We start from the raw sequence: 19,797 nt of genomic DNA, 5'->3' as shown, positions 1-19,797 counted from the left end.
GGATCACCTCTAAGCCGCTGCGTTCTTTTTTGGGAAAAGAACTTATCTATTACAGGAATTACATATGTAATCCATAGGGCCAGTTAACTTATCTTTTTAAAAGTGTAAATAGCTGTAATGCTCTCCTTAAACTTTATTTCATTATTTCTTCCCTAAACATGTTTCAGTAATTCATCAGCGGCAGAGGTAACTTCTGCTTTAGCTGTCTCTGTATGTAGGGAGCCAGACCATGAGCAATCTGCCATCAAATAATCCTGTCCTAGCAAGCAAGATGGGGTTTTCCCCCTATTTTTATGAAATCTAAGCAGAATAGGTTGTGTAAAGGCAAGCATCAAAAGAACTCTTCTTTACATTCTCATTTACTTCAGTGAGTGCTGTGTGATACTGAGACTGTCGGCTCTTTTGGGCAGAAAATGTCCAGAGTTACAGGTCAGAATCCAGGAATGTTGCCAGAGCAGTGTAGGAACCTGGTTGCTTTTTACAGCTTTCCTTATAAAGATACCGTATGTCATCATCTTCCTGTGATGATACAAAATAGGTTTTTATTTGTAAAGCAGCATGAGCTCACCCATGAAACATAATTTTTAAAACCATCTTTTTAAGATTCAGGAAGGAGGACCTACGTCAGTGTTCAACTACACTTGGTAGTGATTTCCTAGCAAAGGAAGAGGAGGAGAAGAAATCCACATGGGGAAATTCTTCTTGTGAAATGGGTGTGCTTGGCACGCGGGAGTTATCCCAGAGCAGTTTCGCGGGAAGCAAAAATCAATTCTTTGGGGAACTGATTTTTTTTGTGGATGGCCTTACTGATTGTGCAGGCTCTTTACATATGGAACTTAAAATATGTATCTTTGTAATATTCTTTGCTTCTTCCTGTAGCAATCTAAACATTTCTCAGAATAAAAGTAAACAAAGCTTGGAGGAAGAATTTTGTGATTTGTATTATTGCTCTTTATTGCTAGGCCAGTTGATTTTCTCTACTTGCTAATATTTTCCAAGTCATGAGCATCCAAGCGAGCTTTGCATGAGCGTCTCCGTACACACACCCTCATTCCTTAGTGGATATGATGAAAAACCTGCAGTGAATCACAGCATACGCACTATCTACTTTAGCAGCGTTAGCCGTACCAGTGTTGCTTGCCGGTTCAAAGGAATAGCAGTAAACCCCGCTTTCTCTGTCAAAGCATTGCGGGTATGGTATTAAAAGCCAAGTTATCAGTGTCTCACAAATGAGTGAAACCGCTGTGTTGTAGTATGTGCCTTGGAGAGAGCTGTTACTTGGAGATCAACACGGGATGGCTAGTAGGAGCCTTAGGTTAATGATGCTTGCTTAACGTCGTTAATCATTGCTTTATCAAATGGTAACCATCTTTTAAAATCTGGTCCTGAAAGTAATACTACAGGAATGCTGGAGGGAAGTTCCAGTCTGTTTATTTGTGACTGCGAGGGTGGTTTTTTACTGGTTAATGAATCCAAAGAGGGTTTGCGCATTCTTGACTGGGATTTAGGAGTTCAGGTAATTGCTCCTGCAGCTCCAGTAGTTTGCCATAAGAATACAATTCAGAAATTGTGCCTGAATTTTAGTGCAACACATCTTAATACTTTTAAGAGGAACAAAAGGGTAAATGTTTTTCTCTTTCCAGTTTGGTCTATGTTTAAATATATATATTTGTAGTAAAATGCCTTTAGCATGCAGTACCCTGTAGTGCCTTGCAAAATACTCTCCCCATTTATCAGCAGGAACTTACCAGCAGAATGGATACAAAAGACTTTTAGCAATAAATCTTAAGAAAACATTGTGTAAAACCAACATCGAGGTGTTCAGGTGATGCTGTTTTTGTGTAGATGAATGAGATTTGTTGTGCAATGCATTATCTTCCAGTGTTGTACGTTCTCCAGCTAATTCACACAATACAATTGATTTCCCAGCCGGTAACTAGTTTTGCTGTTGTTACTTCTGTGCTTGTAATTGCACTTTGAACTTGGCAGGTTGGCTCAGATTGTGAGATTCCCTGATTACGGATGCTTTCCCAACGGGGAGGGTGCAGGGGCAGAGTCTCCTCTACCTGGTAAAACAGGAGGAGGCAGTTGGCGTGTCACACTTGTGTTCGGTGATGTGTGTGTGTGTAGCCACAACCTTTCCTGGTGTGGTAACCAAATGATGGCCTAAGGTGCCCTGATGACTTTGATTTAGCTAATAAAATCTCCCACACAGCATTTAATAAGCTAAAGCCCTACCTGGGCTTTTTCTCCTTTTGACATTTAATCCACTTTAACTGCTCTTTCCAGGTGTGCTCAGTAGACCAGATTCATCCCTGTGGATGAAGCTACAGAGTAGGTTTTGCCCCAGAACAGGAAATCAGCCTGTAGACAAGTACAGACAACCCAGAAATGTTTGGCGGAAAGGTTTGGCTGGTAGATTTGGGCTTCATCTGCTGGCCATCACCTGCCATCATCTACTTTTGGTGCTTTTGTTCCTTTTAAAATACCTCACATTAAGGGAGTTCACAAATAGTTTGAAGTCTGTCCTGGAGGGGTTGTGTGTAAGATGGGTGCAAAGGGCTTAAGGCCAACTTTAGAGGTTTGGGAAACAGTGATGGACTGTTTTGGGGATAAACTAAGTGATCAACCGTTTTGGGGATAAACTAAGTAGCAGGACAGTAGCAAATAGGACTCAGCAGCACAATTATTCTTAGATGGTGGCAGATGCCCATGTGGGTCTATATATAGCTCTAGACTTCACCCCAGATGTCCTCATGGAAGCCTGGGGTGGGTGACCACATGGGACTACTGCAGGAGGCCACGCGTGCCTCCTGTATGGCTAGCAAGGTAGAGGATGGTTTCCATTCCCCTCGGTGAAGGTGTTGCAATGCCGGTTTGGGCATTGGGACCCCCAGCAGCCGTGCTGTCCCTCACACCTGGTGACTCCTCCTTCCCTTTCTTCCAGGAGCTGAGCGTCGTGACCTGCCGTGCTCCTCTCTGCTTGGTGTGGGAACGACCTGAAGGACATCTTGGAGCCACCTGTACTGCTTCATGCAGTTAAAGTAAGGTGAAATGTTTTGGCAGCTCTTCAGGTACAAGCAAGGGTTGAGGCAAGAGGTTTGGGGGAATGGGTTTGCCCAGCTTACCTGCTAGGCAGCAGGAGGGGATGCTGATATCAAAGCACGTGTTATAAGCAAATTCAACAAGTTATTTTGCTATAAAATACAACTTCTTCGTGGTGGAAGCAAAAATAAAAAGAAAGGGGTGTGTGGTCTCAGCCCTTACATCAAGCATATGGCATGGTGTAAATAGCACTTAACACTTAAAGCATCAGCTGTTTTTTCCCTGTTATTTTAAGATATGACTCTCATGTCCCTGGGGCAGGCACGTGGTTACAGCCTGAGGATTTCCATGGAAGCCGGTCAGGATCAGAGCTCAGGTCCACGGGCCTCAGGTCCCACCGGCTGCCAGTCAGAAGTGCCTCCTGGTCGGCATGATAGCCATCTGTCTGTCCTGGAGCAGTTGTGATGTTGAGGCTTCTGGGTTAATTTTCTGTTAACACCAGCTTCTCGCTGTGGTGAACCAGGTCAGGGGATGGATCTGACCTAAAAGTGAATATATGGTTATTGCAATACTGACAGTAACTGTTCTGACTCATGGAGTTACACCCATTCTCTCCAAAAAGACTTGAATTTGCAAAAACTGTTAGCCTGAAGCAAAGAAACTGTGAGCGTCTTGCTTGGAAATGGGTTCTTGCAATGTTTGAGCTCTGTGGAGGGAGGGAGGAAGGAAGGAAGGAAAACCACCGCAACCTGCCTCTATCCTCCTCCTCCCACTGTCTCTAACCTGCTTACCTGCTGCAGTGTCTCACATTTTCCATGGTCTTGCCTGAGAAGACCAGTGCTTTAACGATACTGGGTCCAAATTGTTTGGCGTTACTGAGCTGTAGCTGGGTGGATTAATCATAAACTGCTGTTACTGTAGAGAGGCAGGTATTTATTGTAATTATTTGGGTTTTCTTTTTTTCAGTGGGTTTAGGCAGGGGAATTATACCTATTTTTAGAGCTTGAGAAAGAAATGAAGTTTTTGGCGAAACTGTGAGTGAAACCTGCTTTATCGGGAATATGCATGGCTGGTTGAGAAGTGGTTTTCAAGTTCATCGTGAACATTGATGCTCATTAGCCAAATACACGAGGACGCGTTTAAAGGCGGAATGCGCAACACCAGTTGCCACGTAAGAGAAGCAGTCTGTGCCTTGATTTCTCATTAGTTTCTTAACTTGCCGCTGATTTCTGGAGCGCGGTGAGCTTGCAGCGAGTGATGCTTGCTGCTGCAGAAGATGCCAGACCCTTCCCTGGGATCACCCAAGGGATAACTTCTTCCTTGCACGGCAGCAGCAGAGAAATCTCCAGGGAGCCCCAGCACGGGTGAGAGTTTCTCACCTGATCTCCTGCCTGAGAACCAGCCTCTGCACCATGTCTGATTTCTGGGTGTGCCTGCTCTGAAAGATCTGGGGCGGGGGGAAGCTAAACAGCATTCTCATACCTGTTCCTTTTTTTTTTTTGCCTGCTAGTCTAGTATTTCCATAACTGTGTTTATAATGATAATCTTCTCATTTCATTCATACAGTGGTTACTGCTTAATGAACTTTATGGTAATGACCTCTGTAACATTTAAAATATCTGCATAACTTGGAAAAAAACCCTGAAACCCCGGTCATAAAGCGATGTATTTCCACTTGCCGAGCTTAATCCTGTGTTATAACGTAATGGCAGAGAGTTGCCTGGCTGGCGAACAGCTGCACAGCGTGGGCTCTTGGTTCTGCATAGCTGCTTGTCCCTGAGCTGGGGTAATAAATGATTTACTGGGGAGGCTGGGCCCGGCGGGCACTTAACCCCTTCCATTCCTGAGGGACCGGTCTGAAAGGCCACTTTGTAAAGGCAGTTGCAAGAAATTATTTCAGGTGCAAAGTGGGGTGTCTGTCTGCAAAGTTAGCTTTTTTGGGGTTTGAGCTAGCTGCAGAGAGCCTCAAATTCAGAAGATGGGGCGGTGGAATTGGGTAGAAACTGTGCTTATTTGGATTTCATTAATTAATTTCAAAATCAAATTTGCATGAGTGTTTCTCTTGTCCTGGGAACAGAGCTGCCACTCTGTTCTTTGGGGATGCAGTACCAAGCGACTCCATCATTGCACTTGCTCGGTGAATGATGCGCGTTTTTTGAGACTGCCTCAGAAGGGATGCTCTGGTAAAACGAGTATGCTCTGTGACTACCTAAAGTATTTGTTAGTGCAAAATGTTTACCCACGGTTTTGTGAGTTGAAAGAAAAGGAGCACTGAAGAAGACACAATTCTTAATTTTTGTAGTGGCAGATGCAGTTGTGCTGTGCCACAGGGTTAGCACAGGTTCTCCAGTGGGAAACCTGGAGTTTCTGATGAAGTTTTCCTCTTCCGGAAAAAGCACCAAGCAGGCTTTCCCTGAGTAAGTCCGCAACGCCTAGAGCTGCAGAGCAGGAGCATTTGCAGAAGGGAGCCTAAAGGGAAAAGTCAGCCTGATGTATTCTTCAGAGAGGAAAAGCACATTAAAATGTTGAGTACCGAAGCTGCTCTGACCAAAATGAGGGTGGAGGTGCCTCGTGAATCTTGGTCCTGGTGCCAGTTTTTCCAACTCTTACCTGTGGCTTTAGCAGTTAAGGTTGGTACATGCACTTATTAAAATATGCATTGGATAACTACCTTGTTTGCACATGCTAGGAAATATTTAATAATATTTGTCAGCACAAAAACATGCATGGTGCTTTGGGCCTCATGAGTTTTTTTTCTACTCCAGGCCTGCGTTTTTGGGAGCTCAGTACAAGTGCTGTGGCTTGTGGGACAGCAGAAGGAGGGTCTTACCATCCAGCTCCAGGGCGTGGAGGTTTTGTTTCTTTTGCTGAAACCATCATTGCTCAACGTAGTTCCTAAAATAACACAGCTCAGAGTCAGGAGCATAGTAAGTTGGAGAAAGCTGGTTTTAGGACACGTGCTATAGTCAGGAGTTGTTGGAATCAATAGTTAGAGGCTTCACTTTCTCCCACTGCATGAGTAAGGCTGCAGGCATTTCGGTGCTGATGGCAACTACCCACCATATTTATCCTTTTCTACATTTGAGTGAAATGCTCCCCAAGTCCTGTTCTTCCCTCCCCGCTGTTCTTCACCTTGTGCTGAGCACCCGGACGCGCTGTGGCTGCCATATAACGCATCTTTGCTTTCAAAGGTAACCGGCAACTTGCAAGATGCTTCTGCTTCGGCTGCCCAGCTTGATTCCCTTTGGGATGGACCCCAGTTCTGCAGAAAATTCTGCTTTTGAAAATTGAGGCTTTTCAAGAAGTTCCTAGTTAAGCACCCAAAGTCAATAATAGCTCTTACAAACGTGAGCTGGTTATCATTAAGAACTTCCCCACAATTTACTGCCAAAATGTGTTTTCAAACTACAAAGTGTATTGGAAGGTATAAACTGGATTTTACTCATTTGAAGAGGCATCTAGAATGTCTGCTGAGGATTTCTGGAAGTTAATATTTGAGCCTGAGATAAATGTCTCACGCATATGTGAAACAGCTGCCCCAGAACCTGTTGGAGGACTTGATTTGAGTATAAACATACGTGTGCTTTTGCGTACATGCTGCACTTTAATTCAAGTCGACTGTTAGTTCTTAACTTTATTAGGATGTAGCTACTTGAACTGAAGATGTGGTCTGTGATTTTTATTTTATTATAGCAGCACAATAGCTCCTTTTGAAACATTGTTTGGATTTTACAAATTGGTATCTTAAATATTGATGCCATTAGTAATATTTTAAAGGAAAAAATTGACAAGTGAGGGCAGGGTTATATCTTATTACGAGTGAATTGGTTGACAGTATGTGTGTATTGTAAAATGGGAAATTAATCACCCTGTGTTGATGACCCTTGGACATTTACGAAAGGCTGGTCTTTATGTTGCACAAATAGATTCCGGGCACAGGAAAGAGGCTTATGACAAGAGGATGAGATCAGTTTGTATAATTAGAGCTAGCTAATAATCCTTCTACTCTCTGTTTTTTCCAACTTTTACAGTATTTTTCTTTATTTGAAATTGGACATATGGTCTGTAGAGTGATAGCTGCTGTGATTTGAGTTTTGTGGGTTTGTTTTTTATATCTGCTAATGGGTGAAGAGATGGGAGCAGGGAAACCAGATGTGCGCATTTGAGGGAGACGGCTGCCTTCCTCTGCAAGGCATGGGGAACAGCGCTGCTTTTATTAACCCTACACTGCTTCATCTCTTTCCAGGCTTTGGGGAGGAATTAAGTAATCCATTAAATGATTTTTTTGGCATTTGAGATTGAAATGGTGCAAAAGAAGAAACTTAGTCCTGAGGCTATGGGTATTTGGCCAGGTGTTCATCTCTGGAGTAAGACAGGGCTGGCAGAGCTGGGTAAGGGACTTACTATAGCATGAAAACGGCTTAGGCTTATTTTTTTATGCGTGTGTGGGTATATGCCAGCCTTAACCTTAGCTTTGTGTTAAGCTTCATTATTTTGGGAAGGATAATGGGATAAATTTGGGGGAGCGGCGCGGGTGACCCCGGAGCAGCAGTGGGTGCAGCCCAGGAACAGTGCCTGGCCAGTTCCTGCTGCCAGGAAGCTGAGCTACATTAAGCAAAGTGAGTTAATCTATATCCAGTGCATTTTATTAAATCATCAGTCAATTAAATCAGTGTTAGCTTGTGTTCCAGCTGGGCTCCCGGCCCCTCTGCTGTGGTGTAACCTGCGAGTTGTTCAGCTGTAGCAACTCCCTGACTTCTGTTTGGTGGGCTGTTGTATGCTAAGGCCATGGTACTGACCTTTCCAACACCATTAAAAGGAGAGAAAAAAAAAAAGACAGGATTTTAGGCTGGTTTTGCACTTTAATATGTTTTTTCATTTTTTTCTAGAGGGAGAAGAGTGCCATGAAGTTTCTTTTCTTTTCCTTGCTGCGGAAGCAATCTGTGTGTGTCTGGTTTTCCCGAGGGTGGTTTGTTGGGTTACCTCTGTGCCTTTGGAGGCGAGCGATGGCAGAGCCATGCCAACACAAAACGCCTTCAAACCTTCTTTCCATTGCTTGCAGCCAAAAGAAACTCCTGTGTATTTGTAACTGAATGGCAGCATATGGTTTTGTTTGCAGGCAGGACACAGCTGGGAAGCAGTATCACCTGTGGAAATGCTGTGTGAGGGATATATTATCTTTTTTAAGCAATGAATTTAGTGACAAAACATAACCTTCAGCAAGTAACATAAATTCAGATGATTGTACACAAATACCTGGGTTGTTGTTAGTTCTGAGCTCAGCTGTGATAGTAAACACAACGCTGCAATATACTGGTAACTTGTTTGCCGCCACACGTTTGAAGTGTGGTTTCTCATTTCCTCACCTCTCCTTTCCATGGTTGATGATTTTTGCTGGTGACATCACTTTCCTATGTGTCTGCAAAATAACCTTGGGATGGGTTATTTCTCCTAATTCCTCCAGCCTCCTATTTCTGACCAGATAAGTAAAATTATGCGTTAGTATAGCTACAGGGAAAGTTCTGTGTTTAGTAGTGTGATGCCTGGAAGGACGTATGGTCATCTTCTGCCTTAAGGTTTATTTTAGTCACTGCAATTGCAGCTACTCTATTTATACAAATTTCTCCATGCACATCATTGAAGGACTGGGTTATGGGTTTATTTCTGTTGCCGAAGCTCTTTGTAGCTTTTGACCTGGATTTTTTTTAGTCTTCTTTCACATGGATTTTAAGGAGAGGGCATTAATAGACCAATTAGAGAGCTCGTTCATTTTATGAACGGTGAGTTCTGGAGCTCATTCAGTATGAGCGAAGCTTGTGGGGCAAAGGGTGTAAGGAACCCTGTGTCTCGCCCAACACCACAGGGTGAGTGTAAGTTGTTGCAGATCTGAACTTTGTCGGAAGAAACCCAGGAAAAACTCCAAATAAGAAAATATAATTAAAAAACCCCCTCAAGTCATTGTTTATTTCCATTTTCAGACTTTTTGCTACAGTAAAAAAGAAAAATAATATCAAACTCCTAAGCCAAACCAAGAAGGGCCTTTTTTAAAAATAATGGTGTTATAATGAAAAAGCAAGGAGACTGGTGATGAGTAATACAACGCTGTAATGTCGTATACCACTCATAAGGGGAATATTCCAGCTCGGCAATTCCCTTGACACTAGGGGAGAACAATAAACTTGTGAAAGATGCTGCTATTTTAGTTCTCTTTGCATGAAATTTGTGGCTTCAGCAGGAATTCATCTGTATATGGCCAGTTGGTCTTCACTGTCCTGTCCCCCTACTTGCTTTTTCTCTGTCTTTATCATATATAGTTTAGAGCAGGAGCGCTTTAGTTCCTGAAACTCAATCCTTCTGATACTTCTAAGCGCTTCATAAATTAACATTTTGTAAAACCAGAGTGTGGGGAATGCCCTTGAGGACACGGTGCTGTGTTGAATGAGAAGTGATGTCTAAAGGGTGAGCATCAGAAGACTGATAAGGCAGGTTGTCCCACCATGGGTATAGTTTCTGGGGGCAATGTTACACTACAAAAGAAAGTCTGTTTCTGGCTTACTCTCTTCCAGATAACCAGCATAAATACAGCATCTCTAATTTCTGTGTGTTATATGTAGTTTGGACTACCTGGTGAAGTGTTACTCCAGAGCCTTGAAGTCACAAAGTTTAATACTTTCAAGGACTGAAGTCCTTACAAACTGCTGTTACAGAATGGTTTTGTACAACTAAATTCTGTTACATTTAAAAAAGAACAATAATAATAAAAAATTCCTCCTTTGCTTTTCAGCCTGGTAATGCTATGATGTGATTCCCCCTTACAGCTGGAAAGCCATCCTGCTTCCTCTGCATTTCTGCTTATCTATTTGAATGCTTCCCACACGATCTGAAACTTCATCAGATTCTCTCTGTGGTTTTTTGTCTGTTCTTTCCTACCTGCAACCACAAACTCTTCACGGCTAAGACTTTTTTTTTTGTACAGCTGGGAGCGCATGGTTAAAGCTTTGCAAATACAGATCATTGTTTCTAAAATCAAATGCTAAAATGAAAAAAGTGCTGAAAAAAAGCAAAGCTTAAACTTGAAGTATGTCTAAAACTGAAGTTTACTTAGAAAAACCCTTAAAACTGGACTTGAAAAGCTTGAAAAAACCTCAAACACTCAAAACTGCATTGTATTTAGCGCAGAAGGGAGAGGGAAAGGGGACAGATAGGCTTTCCCAAACATACCGCATGATTTAAATTCCCTTTGTCCTGCTTGATGCAGCTCTGGTTGGTTGTTGGAGTTGAGAGTGGTCGTTCTTGTCTCTGTCCAACCTGTAGCTCTCCTGTCTGATTTAAAAAAAAAAAAAAAAAAAAAAAACTAAAAAGACTGCTCTGAGGCTAAGATCTTGAGAGTAGCACGATGTTTTCTTTCTTACATCCTCCTTGTACGCTTTGTGGAGTGAAGCGGCGAGGGGTGGATGCTGGGAAGCAAACTGGGTGGTGAAACGGCGTTTGATGTAAGCTCACCGCCAAAAAGCGCAAGCCTGAACGGGGGGCGATGGGAAAATTGAAAAGCCATTTTGGCAGCTCCCGGCTGTGTGGTGCTCCAAGTCCTTCAGCGTTACTGCCTGTGCGTGGGCTGGGGTGATCTGGAGGACCATTGGCCTCGCTTCCAGATTTGTCCTCGAGATACACTTTGTCTGGGATGCCTATAAGAAATAAGCCAGCTAATTAAGGTTAAATTAAATGGTAGCTAGGAATAGTGGATGAAGAGGATTTATTGCTTAGGTTTGTATCCCTTCCCACTGCCTGTGCTTGTTTGTAAACTCTTCAGGGCAGAAACTTTGTTTGCATTGACATTTTTACAGCACGTAACCAATGGAGCCCTAATCCTGGCTGAGGTTTTAGGAACCACAGTAAAGCAAATAATTGTGCTTTTTTTTTTTTAATTTCTTTCCCTGTCAGATGTTGCCATAGCCAGAGAAATCAAGCATGGCCGTTTGTCCTCGTCTATGCAATTTTGTGCAAAGTAACACTGAAGTTCTCTAGAAGAAACTTGAATACAACTTGCTATTAATTCTTTAATGCTTAACAGAGCAGGAAAATATTCTTCCCATTTTGAGAAGACTTCAGTAGCTTTCAATTTTACTGACCTATGCAGATCTTTATAATGTCTAAAACCACTGTTGCTTTTCAGAACTTGAACCTGGGCTTTTATTTCATGTTCCCTTTTCAAATTTGCAAAAGCAAGGGATTTCACTATGTTATCCTAAGGGGAAAAACCTAATACAATTCCAGAAATATAGCAAGCTAAGTGTCTGGATGGCTGTAGAGCATGCAATAAACCTCCCAGATGCCGAAATTCAAAAGATTCGGCTGTTTGCAAGAAATAATATGATTGTTTTAAGTACAGACAACTGCTTCTGGAGCAGGATCTGCTGGCTGCCACGAGGGTGCCCATAGCATGACTTCTTGTGCTGGGTGGGAGCCGGGTGAGGGAGAGGGGTTTTATATTTGCTTATTCTTGTTAGTTTGGCTTTGAAGGCGGTTTGTGTGCAAGCCTGCTGGTCTCGCAGTAGGGCAAGGTATTCTATCTGCAGTCTACGATATCTGATAGAGCAAGTGCTACCTGCCCAAAAAGGTAGAAATTGCTTTCTGGGACTCAGAGCGGCCATCAACTTGAAGGATGTGTTCCTCTATTAGAGAAGAAAACGCAGTTTAGCATTTTTTTCTTTTTTCTTTCTTCCCCTTATCTTTACACTTAAACTAGTCTAACTTCCTAATTAACTATATTAGGGTCCTTGTGGATCTTGGTTTGATTATGACCAGTGTGGTCTGTCTTTTGTTTTACCTTTTTTCACTATATTAAAGGTGTTTGGGTTTTTTTTAAAGTTTTTCAGAGGCTGCTCTCTGCCTGCCCACTGGTTGTAGAAGTTCACTTGTCTAGAAACCTAAATTTAGTCCTTTGCTGACGCAGAGTAGTCATTCAGGCTTATCTGTCACTCAGTTTTTCTCATGTGTTTTTGCCAAAGTACTTCCTAACAAGATAAAATAAAATATCTTCCAAACTTGCCTGTCTCCTTGCAAACTAAGTTTGCATCCTTTGAAAAATTGGACTGACGTGTATTGTGAAATGAGAAATAATTTTAAGTTGCTGATGTAAGGGCCAACTTGTAAGATACGAGGCGGGAAAAAATCTTCCTGTAGGAAGTATTTCCAGGATTTTTGTTTTCTTGTTTGGCAAGACCAAGTGTTTAGTAGTTACTATCACCTTATTTAGCTGCTGCTATGCACTTCTCTTGCCAAAAGAACCCAAAAAAACTGGTCATGAGTTTGAACTCATAGGCCTTTTTTTATTTATTTCTTGATGAGAAATGTCAGTATTCTCCCTTCCTTACCCATCAAATCTTTACTACTTTTGGATTCTGACTTTTGTTACAACCAAAACCAACTCTATCACAGAAAGAGGTTACCCGGGGGAGTTTTTTAATGCCAACCCATCCTTTCCTGATCTGTACACGTCTGTCTTTCCCATTGCTCTCTCTACTTGGTTGCTCTCAGGCATCTGCCAGGAAGGTGATGGAGCAGGACAAAATGGTCTGCGTTTCTGTTGGACAGCAAAGATCAGAGGATGCCGTCTCACTTTATTACTTGAGTTACAGGAACCTCAGTGCTCTGTTGAGGGCATGCTCTTCTGCAGCCGATGTTCCGTACAGATCTTTGATACCTTCAGTGCAGCCTGTTTGAGTTAGCACAGGAAAGCTGCGCTTACTGGTTTCTACCAATGGTCTTAAAAGGAACATTCTTACTAATGCTCGTATTGTCTGCTCCATAAAAAAGCACTGATGAAAATCTCCATCAAAGGAGCTTGGGCAGTGTTTGCATGTTGGGATTTTCAGCTAAAATGCCTTGAGCGTGTAGCAAGCCTGGTGCGTAACGTAACAGCTTCTCACTTTGGATAAACCCGGCAGAGTAGACCTTGTGATGGAGCACATGAACTGTGGTTGCTCCTTTTTATAAAGGTGTGATGGGTGTTGGCGGCAGCTGCTAGAATGGCATCTCGTACAAAAATGATGAAAGCAGGGAGGGAGTTGTCAGCTGCTCAGTCCTGTGCCTTGCAACCCAAATGTCAAATAAAGAAGCATTAGTTTTGGAGTAATATAGGTCCCTCCGTGGCTGTGCTGAGAAGGGTAGGCTGAAGCACCAGTGAAGCAGTCAAGAAGAAAGGAGACAAAAGGTGCAGTTTAGATACTTGATTCTTCCTGTCAACACCTCTCAGCTTCTCAGACCTACATCAGGGAAGGGAAAATACAACAGTCTAGATCCCCTGTTGCTGCTTTTTAGGATTAGGTGCGTGCCCCAGGCTTGCATTTAGGACCTTCCTGGTTATTTCATGAGACTTTGGATGGGACTCTTGAGCAAGCATTGGCTTGATGGCTGGGTAGAGCAAAGAAAGTGGAGCAGGAGGCACGTGGCAGTGGTGGGAATGCCCTGCTGAGCATGAAAAGCTGGCTGGTGCCCCGTGGGTTTGCCGAAGCAAAGCAAACAGCTGGGGTTGAAATCCAGGTGTGCACTTGTTAATTGTGCGCTTTGAGTGAACATAGGTGTAACTTGGTCACAGAAGTGTAATGGCAAGAGGGACAATAACATGCCTGTGAACCGTGATAGGGAAAAGGTAAAGCTGTTAAGTAACAAAGGAGGAGGAATATACTTGAGTACGTTACAATAACTTCCTTTTCTCAGAGCAAGCTCCTGAGAAACTGAAATAAGTGATAAAAATTTTAAAAAACCTAATTATTTGGGAGCAGAGAGGAACTTGAGGAGTAGAATATATGTGTTGCCTGTGGTGTCTTGGGCAAATACAAACCTGTCATGTTCTGTTTTCCTCAATTTTTCATGTGACATCCTTTAACTTGCACCTTATCCTATAGAAGGCCAGCAGTAATACTGTCAGTGTAGAATGATGCCTGAATTTTGGGGTAAAGAATAATCCTAATAGTTGATGTAAATGCAAAAGTATAGATTCTTTGTCTTTCAAGGTCTGTCACACTGTATCTTTCATCAGCAAAAAGAAAAGTTGTTCAGTTACTTGTCAAGACTTTAAAAGATGTTGTGAGAAAATGATGTTTTATATTAAGTCCTTTTAAACATTATCATCTGAGACATAACTGTTTTGATTCTGTGCTGCAAGATTTTTTAAAGTCATATCCAAATACTACCAAATTGTTGTGTTAGACTGCAGGTCTTAATTTTACTTCCCTGAGGGAATTCGTCTATTGCAGTGAAACTTTGTAAAATTCCAAATGTGAAGTGGGCTTAAAATAGAGTTTTTTCCAACCATGTTTTAATTCCCATGAGATACAGTAAACACTCTCGGCCGGATAATGTTTTGGTACCCCTGTTAAAGATGCCCAGGTTCAGAACAGGAGAGAGAGGCTCAGGTAGGTCATGAGGGAAATTTTTGGGGTTTGTTTCTTTTTTTCTTTTCATTTTTGAGCCTTCAGTGGGACTGGAATAGTAGGAGCATGTTGTAGGGCAGAAGTGAGGATTGCTGGCAGAGCTGGTTTTGGAGCTCACCTGCCCAATGACAGCTAGTGCTGCTAGTCCCCTGTTTTCACCAGTAAGTCTTTGTAAGAGCTGAAAAGACAGGGAAAACTTTCAAGCGTAACCATTTTGAAGCATTCTTGCAGTTGGAGGGGAATCCTGAGGTTGAAGATAGGTATGGATTTGACTAGATTTAAAACTATTGCAAAATAATTTAAAACTACTGCAAAATAATTTGTCCGTCCCCTGGCTGCCTTGGAGGACCTTTTGCAGAGGGACTCTGTTTTGGTGAGCAAGCTTGGCAGGTAGCTCAGACATTCTCAAAGCAACCGGTACAAAAATGATTCCTTGTAAAGTAAGGAGAGCGTGTGAGGGAGCAGGGATAGCTGGAATCAGCTAAGAAAACTTAGGCTGTGGTTTAATTTCTGTCTCACTAAAGGCAAACTGTGGGATTTGGAAAGGAACAAAGTACGAACAAGATCCTGTTTTTTCTGTGTGAAAAGCAGAGTGGTATTTCATCCCTTTTTTAAAAGGGTTTGAAGTATTTGCAGAGCGTTACCAGTACTGCAGACATGGCCAACAGCAGAAATTCCATTTTTAATTGTTTTGCATTCCTTTATCTTAGGATCCTGGACAGCTTAATACACACATTAAATGAAAACTTACAGCTTTCGTTTAGGGTGAATATTTTCTACTGCAATGGAGAAACTAATGCAAGTGAAATTGTGGTTCAACTGATTCAAAGCTCAATACAAATAATTTTCACTAGGTTATTTAGAAATTCCAGGAGCAGACCTGAAAGAGGACATTTTTTTGACAAAAATCACCTTGGTAGGACAAGTAATGGTAGTTTTTGACCATGACAAATGCTGATGCAGATCGTGAGCATGGTCTGTTCTAGAAGTTTTTCCTCAGTTTTGCAAGGACTGCTTTTGATAGTTTGATTTTTTTTTTTAAATGGTTTTGAAATGTTTCTTGAACAAACAATCCAGTGGGAGCATGGGGGGAAAGGCACCGAATTAACTTGGGCAAGGTAGTATTCGCCAGAGTAATTGGTCTTCTCCACCAGTGGAAAGAACTGCAAGTCTTTACAAACATTTTTTTGGGTGGGAGTGGGGGAATGTGTGGACAGATAGCAATTAAGGGTTGATAATTGTTGTAAAAAGCAGATACGATGTGCAGGTTGCTAGGAGGAAGGATGAACTGAGATGGACGTGAAGGGGAGGTGGGTTTTACTTGGGGTATCCTCAGTGCCAACATTGCCGATGGTTCAGATGAGCGCTTTGCTCTACAAATCATTTTATAGTTGTCTTTGCTTAATGTGACTATAAATAAAAAGTGACAGTTCCTTTTTGATCTGAAAGAGAGAAAATAGAAAATTGTTGTGTAAAAGTGGCTATTGGAAAAATAATGTGGGGATGCTAATAAAGCTGTGGAAGTTTAATGCAGCGTATGAAGAAGTACTTAAAATTTTACACAAGGACTTAAATTTGTCTTTTCTTTTTTGTTTCAGTGTTCTGAGGTCATGAAACTTAATCCACAGCAAGCTCCGTTATATGTGAGTACAAAATTTAAACAGTTTTTTCCTGTCTTGCTATTCACACAAAATACTTTCCTCCACCCTTTTTGGAGATGTTGCTCTTTTTTTCTTTGCTCCCCAAAGACCTTATTTGTATTTGTTGGAATTGCAAAGGCTCGGTGGTAACACTCAGGTAAGTCACAGACCTCCTCTGCCTCTCCAGCAGACAATTTTAAAGAAGTTTTGAGACATGTTGTAATGCTGTCACCATGCAGGCATCCCCCTTTTATTTTTTTTTTTCCTCCCAAAAGCGTGCTCGAGCGCGTGGCTGTGCTCTTGCGACTTGACATGTTGAGAGGCCGTAAGAAGAGATCGCTTGTGTGGGAAAACGGGGCATCCCGGTGCGCGGAGCTTGCCCACTGTGATAATATTTTTCTGGTCGGGAGTTTTAAACGTGGCAGGGAGGAACTGGAAGCAGTGAATGGCTCGGCTGTGCTGCGACTGCTGCAGCAGGGAATGGTTTACGTCAGCCTCCTGGAAGCTTGTAACCTCGATGGCGACGTTAATAAGGAACAAGCTTCCTCTTGCTCTTGAATAGCAGCTTTGTTGCAGAGCATGGGGACTGTCAAATTAGACCTGGATTTGTGGGGGTGTACGCATGTGTGTTAAATTTGTGCCGAAGCTGCAAGCCAGGTTTGTAAGAGTTTGCTTTCCGTCCAGCCTTGCTGCTCAGAGCAGGGTGAGCTGGTGAAGCCATCGTGTGCTTGTGGTCCTACCCGCAGACCTTGCTGACGAGGGTAGAGCTGGATGCAAGGATGGAAAATTTGGAGGGAAAATTGCTTGCAAATGTGGCTTTTAAGGGGAAGGAAGGAGAAATTATTTGAGCTGGTGATAGACCTGTGTTTTGGAAAGTGTTGTGTGTTGTAAACAGTGGATCGTATTGACCTTTAATGTGATGGAAGCTCTTAAATTTTGCCTACTTTTAATTACCATCTGGAAGTTTGCATTGGAATTTCTTCTCTACTTACTGTACGAAGTCTCGTGCTTGAAGCAAGATTAAAACATGACGTGGTATGACTTTAATTTTTCTGGAGTACACCACCATATTCTGTATTACTGTGAAAGTAAATGTTCCCTGAAATTTGTTAAATCACAAGCTTACTTGCACCTTGACTTTGAAGAAACTTAATTTAAACATAGGACACATTAGAAGCGAATGAAACTTATGTGCAGATACATGATGTAGATACTATGGTAGAAAGCAGGATAAAATTATCCTTATGTCTTTTGAACAGTTGTATGACTTAACTAATCTGGAAGCTGTTTTCCCAGTCTTATCTTCTGACTTAGTTTATTTTCCCACCGTTTTGCATGGGTTTGTATTTAATATGTAATACTGGAGTGGTGTACTTAAAAGTCCTCATCCCCACGTGATAGTGAGGAGGACTGGGCAGAGGTCAAATGTAGCCTGGTGTAAAATAATGGTTACATGGCACTCAGTATAGTGTTTCTTTGCAATGCAGATGAGTTGAGAACATTATTATTATTCTTCCCTTTTCTCTTTCTCCTCATCCTCTAGCTGTGTGTATACACAGATCAGTGCCCTTCAAAACAAACAAATTTTGGTAGCTTAAGGAAGAGGCAGAGAGGAGGGTGGCAAAAAGAGGAACTCAAGGACCTTGAAAATTCAATATTTAATCTTCCTGTTTGCTCTAAGTATAAATGCTTTGTACATTTTAAGACCGGTTTTGTTTTCCAGGTGTTAATTGACAGCTCATCTCAAGTTGTTAGGTATGAGCAGAACAGAAAGAAAAATCTATCTTCCCGGTATTTTTATTTTTCAAAAGGCAGACACAACAGTCTTGTGGCCTGGCCATTGGCAGGTGAATACCAAACCTCACCAGGTTCCTTCTTCAAAGTGATATTAATTCTGTTTTCCATGTAGGCTCCTTGTTTTCAAATACCTGAGAAGGATCCTGTGAATTTCTCCATAAGGAATTTCATCTCTGAAGTAAATGACTGGAAATAATAGGCAATACAGATGTCAGGGGTTCTCCCTACATTTGTCTACTGTCAGGAAAAATTGCTTCCCCCAGATTACACCCTCTTGTTCTTGACACCTTTGCGTTGCATCCTTTATGCTCTTCCTCTTTTAGAATAACAGCTAAGTTTCAAGGTTAGTTAACTTTGTTTATTATTTTTTAAATGTTGCACGAGTTTCATCCTGAAAGCTATATTTGCTAGTTATTTTTATATCAGCAACATTCCTGAGCCTCTTTTTAGGAGGAGAAAATTAAAAATGATGTCTCCAGTTCTGCTCCTAGAAACCAATTAGAGAGCTAGAACACATCGTATCCTATCTGATAATTACCAGGTTGCCCAGATTAATACCTTACAATTAAAAAGTATTTTGAGAACCTGAGATGTCCAATGTACTTGGGACCAAAGTTTGGTGGGTGATGGAAAAGATGGTATTTCCACATATGCAGTAATAGAGGGATAGAGATTCCTGTATTATTGAAGGCAGTGTACATAAATAGAGGGAAGACCACCAGCCGCATCCTTCTTGGTACCTTCTTTTGGCTGCTTGGACTTTTATTTACCTCTTCTGTAAAAATCAGCTCTCCTGCCTCTGCAGAGCTTGTGACCACTGGGAGGTCACAGCCTGTACTGATGAGACTGCTGGCCTTTGTAAGTGTATAGATTAAGAGATAAGGTAGAAAACGTCCTGTAGTAATGAGTGTTGTGTTTTTGTGATTAAATAAGTCTGTCCCATTCAAGTGTTTTCTGATTGTTCGCTGGTCAATGAGTTTGCCAGGAACTGGAGCTAAGCGTTATATTGCTGCAGGTTTGGGCTGGGACACGAGCTCAGCCTTTCCTCTGCAAACAGATGGATTCTACCCTGTTCAGTTGGTCCTCCCAGGAGGGTTGTACCTCTTGCCCAGAGCTGTTTGTTACCTGCCCTTAATGCTGTCTAATGGGCTTTCCCGGCTCTGGAGCTTGGTGCTCCTCGCAGCAGTGCAGTCATGGGGCAGAGGAGCTCGTGCCAGGAGAGATAGAGCAGCCAAGTGTTCCTCGATATAGCACGGGGAAGGTTCACCGTGGTGCGATACCATTTATGCTGGTGCTTAAATGGGCTGTAGGTCAAGCAGCTGTCCCATCTGTACCACCGTCAACACGTAATTCCCTTTATAAAAGGCAGTGTTACTTTGCAGAGTCTGTGGCTTAATATTGTGGTGGGAATTTGAAATAAAGATGGTCAAACCCACTTCCTCCTTCCTCAGGTATCTTGATGGGGTACTCACATGAGCTGCTGTCTTGGTGCTACCAGTGATGTTCTGAAGTGGGGTAGTAGCTTGGGAAAGTCATTGACAAGGTCTTCTATGGTTCACATAACTCCCTGTTATAGCAGTGGTCTAAACTTTGTGATACAAGCTTGACTTTTATGCAGAGGTGGTCTCCAGAGCCATAATCAGCACAGCACGGGGAGGGTTTAACAGAGAATGAGCTTTATCTGCCAGCTTTTTCACTAGCATGGGTTAATGTTACGAAAAGCAACTGTCATTTGGCTGGATTGAGTGTGTCTGATTTCTGTTGCTGCTGCTCTCATGGGTTGTCTTCTTTCCAGTGTGTGATCATGCTTTCCATAGTCTTTGGTGCAACTATGGATATTCTGTGGAAAAAGGGATATTCTGTAATACCAAGTCCTTAAT

The 19,797-nt window shown here is 42.2% G+C and overlaps 1 protein-coding gene across 9 annotated transcripts in view; it reads left to right on the top strand.

Annotated features, from left to right (window-relative positions):
* The window catches only part of AKAP13 (A-kinase anchoring protein 13), a 216,021-nt gene that overhangs the window by 48,461 nt on the left and 147,763 nt on the right, over positions 1-19,797 (top strand). For 7 of the 9 annotated variants that reach the window (XM_075764737.1, XM_075764733.1, XM_075764740.1 and 4 more), the window contains 2 exons: positions 2,948-3,044; positions 16,079-16,123. In XM_075764737.1, the coding sequence (XP_075620852.1) occupies positions 16,091-16,123 (33 nt within the window). In that variant the 5' untranslated portion in view covers positions 2,948-3,044; positions 16,079-16,090. The remainder of the gene's footprint in view (positions 1-2,947; positions 3,045-16,078; positions 16,124-19,797) is intronic. The other 2 variants (XM_075764735.1, XM_075764742.1) reach the window with 1 other exon arrangement.

This window comes from Balearica regulorum, chromosome 12 (genome assembly GCF_011004875.1).
Source record: "Balearica regulorum gibbericeps isolate bBalReg1 chromosome 12, bBalReg1.pri, whole genome shotgun sequence".
NCBI lineage: Eukaryota > Metazoa > Chordata > Aves > Gruiformes > Gruidae > Balearica > Balearica regulorum.
The sequence above is the reverse complement of the archived record's forward strand: the minus strand, read 5'-3'. Positions and strand labels throughout refer to the sequence as shown.